This window comes from Cannabis sativa, chromosome 6, assembly GCF_029168945.1.
Source record: "Cannabis sativa cultivar Pink pepper isolate KNU-18-1 chromosome 6, ASM2916894v1, whole genome shotgun sequence".
Taxonomy (NCBI): Eukaryota; Viridiplantae; Streptophyta; class Magnoliopsida; order Rosales; family Cannabaceae; genus Cannabis; species Cannabis sativa.
Genome location: NC_083606.1, coordinates 20,571,550 through 20,574,408, shown reverse-complemented (window position 1 = coordinate 20,574,408; position 2,859 = coordinate 20,571,550). Strand labels below are relative to the sequence as shown.

Genomic DNA, 2,859 nt, shown 5'->3' with positions numbered 1-2,859 from the left:
TTATAATATATTTTTTGTAAATTACTAATTATTGTTAATATCTTTTATTTTTTCTTAATCTCTCACTCATCAAAATATTTCACATATAGATTTATTTTATGTCAACAACTTCACCACCATCAATAATTTTGAATTATTCATGATTTATTCATTAATCTCGATTTTTCATTGGTATCTTTTTCTCTTTATATTTTATAATATATTTTTTGGTAGATTACTAATTATTGTCAATATTCTCTGTACTTTACTATTTTTTTTTATTTTAGATATATAATATATATTCTAAATTTTTCTCTCACTCATCAAAATATTTCTCGATAATTTATTCATGATTTATTTATTAGCATAAATTATTTGATGTAGAAAAAATCAAATTTGCAGCATAAATACCTAAATAAATTTTCACGTGACAATTCCTGATTAGTCTAAGTCATTAATTTTTTTTTTTAAAAAAATAGTTTAAATATATCAATAAAAAAATAACACGTGGATAATAACTTAACATGTCAAAAATTAAATTTAGGTATTTATTTGTAACTGGAAGTTAAACTTAAGTATTTATGCCGCAAATTACTCTTTTTTTAATGATAGGATCTTTGAAATTCAGGAAAAGTAAAAAAAATACTATTAGAATAAAGTTGAGGATGAAGACAGTGGCATAACATCATAAACCCTCTACACTAATTTCTTCTTTGTTTCTAATTTTTTTTTTCAAATATATATATATATATATATATAAAGCTCAAAGATGAGTACACTACTTAATAAAATTATTTTTTTTTTGATAAATTAGTGAGTTGTATTGCATAAAACATATCATTTGCACATCCTAAAGGCACCTCAAGTAGAGGCCCTAAAATTCATCTCTATTTACAAGTTGGATATTCCAGTATTGCTATGCATAAATTCTTTTACAATGATTGGATCCATTCTTTGTCCTGCCTGCCAATTTTTTGAGGTTGAAACATTGTTAATCTCATCTTCAACTTCTCCTTTATCTCTACATTTACTCGACCTATTGCTGCTTGTTCTCCTTTCCATATGACAACATTTCTTGTTGTCCACAGATGGTAAACCAGAGAGGCTGTTGCAGAAGCCAAAATTTGCTTCTTACCCCTGCTTATTTTCGATTTTCCGATCCACCTGATGATGTTAGGCAAGCTCTCACTTCTCACCTTTCATCCCAGCCATTCCTTAAGTCTGTTGAGGCATTTCACTGCAAACTTACACTCAAAAAATAGATGTTGAGCTGTTTCTTTCCCATCCTGGTACAAGCAGCAGCCTTTATCTACCTGTATTCCCATTCTACTCAGTCTGTCTTTTGTCTTCAGCCTACCATGCATTGCCAACCATAGAATAAAACAATGTTTAGGTAAGTTTAAACGAGCCCAAACCTCCTTACTCCAGTATGATTTGGTTAGTGAGGGAGTTAGAATTTTATAGCCTGCTGTAATAGAGAATTTGTGTGCTGCAAACTCTCTTGTATCTATCAAACTCCTCACTTGATCCTTTAGAGCCACCAACTTCTTCCAATACCAACTAGCATGGATAGAAGGGGTGTAGCTCCACCAATCCCCTTTCTTCAAATACACACTCTGAATCCACTTCATCCATAAAAGACTCCTTGCTATTTGCGATTGCCTAAACATATTTACACATAGCCGCTTTGTTCTATTCTTCAACTCTTTTAATACCTAAACCCATTGCTGATTTTGAAGTGCAAACCGTGTCCCAATTGATTGCTCCAGCCCCCGAAACATTGACTGCCCTTTCCAAAGAAAAGCTCTGCAAACTGCTTCAATGCCTTTAATTATTTTCTTTGGTAAGATAAGAATTTGGCTCCAGTATGCTTGAATCGCCATTAGGACAGAATTGATCAAAACTATTCTCCCTGCAAAGGACAAGTTCCTCGAACTCCAACTCCGAATTCTAGTAGTCATCTTCTCTATCAGTATTTCACATTCTTTTCCTGATATTCTCCTGACATTGATAGGTATTCCCAAGTAAGTGAAAGGCAAATTCTGTCTTGAAAACCCAGAGAGTTTCAGCAGCCTCTCTACTACAGATTGCTCCATGTTACTGCAATATATTGCAGTTTTTGTGGGACTTGGTTACAATCCTAATGTGATAGAAAAAAGTTTCAGAGCTTGCAGCAAGTACCTGACACTTCTCTCATCCCTTTTGCTGAATAATATTACACCATCTGCAAAAGTAAGGTGGTTCAATTTGAGCTCAGTACATCTATCATGAAAACAAAAGTCTTCCTTGTCCCTAACTTTCCCTATCAGTCTAGATAGATACTCCACTCCTATTACAAATAGTAATGGAGATATAGGATCCCCTTGTCTTAGGCCTCTCTTAGATTCAAAGAAACCATGGAGAGTCCCATTGAACATCAGAGAGAACCTAGGTGTTGAGATACATTGAATGATCAGTTTGACAAAGGGAACTGGAAACTGAAGTCCATGAAGCATTTCCTCAATAAATTACCACTCCACTGTATCATATGCCTTTTGAATATCCAACTTAATCACACATCCTTGTTTGTTGGATTTCCTGCCATAATTCCTGATCAAATCTTGGCAGATCATAATGTTGTGCCCTATAAATTTGCCTTTGATGAAGCCTCTTTATGAATGAGAGATAATATCAGGTAAAACTAATTTGATTCTAGAACTCAAAAGCTTAGTTGCAATCTTATAAATGACATTGCAACAAGCAATAGGTCTAAAATCTTTAACAGTATTAGGACATCTTACCTTGGGGACCAGTGTAATCACAGTTGAGTTGATTTCCTTAAGAATCATGCCATTCTCAAGGAAAGAAGCGACAGCTTGGAAAAATGGTTTCCCAGTTATC

At 33.4% G+C, this 2,859-nt stretch overlaps 1 protein-coding gene across 1 annotated transcript; it reads right to left on the bottom strand.

The window, feature by feature from the left end:
• Positions 1 to 911: 911 nt before the first annotated feature.
• Positions 912 to 2,474, bottom strand: LOC115695144 (uncharacterized). The gene is made up of 4 exons (XM_030622234.1): positions 2,161 to 2,474; positions 1,726 to 2,079; positions 1,293 to 1,641; positions 912 to 1,175 (listed from the first exon to the last, which is right to left on the bottom strand). The coding sequence occupies exons 1-4, from the start codon at positions 2,472 to 2,474 to the stop codon at positions 912 to 914; spliced, it is 1,281 nt and encodes a 426-aa protein (XP_030478094.1).
• Positions 2,475 to 2,859: the final 385 nt, after the last annotated feature.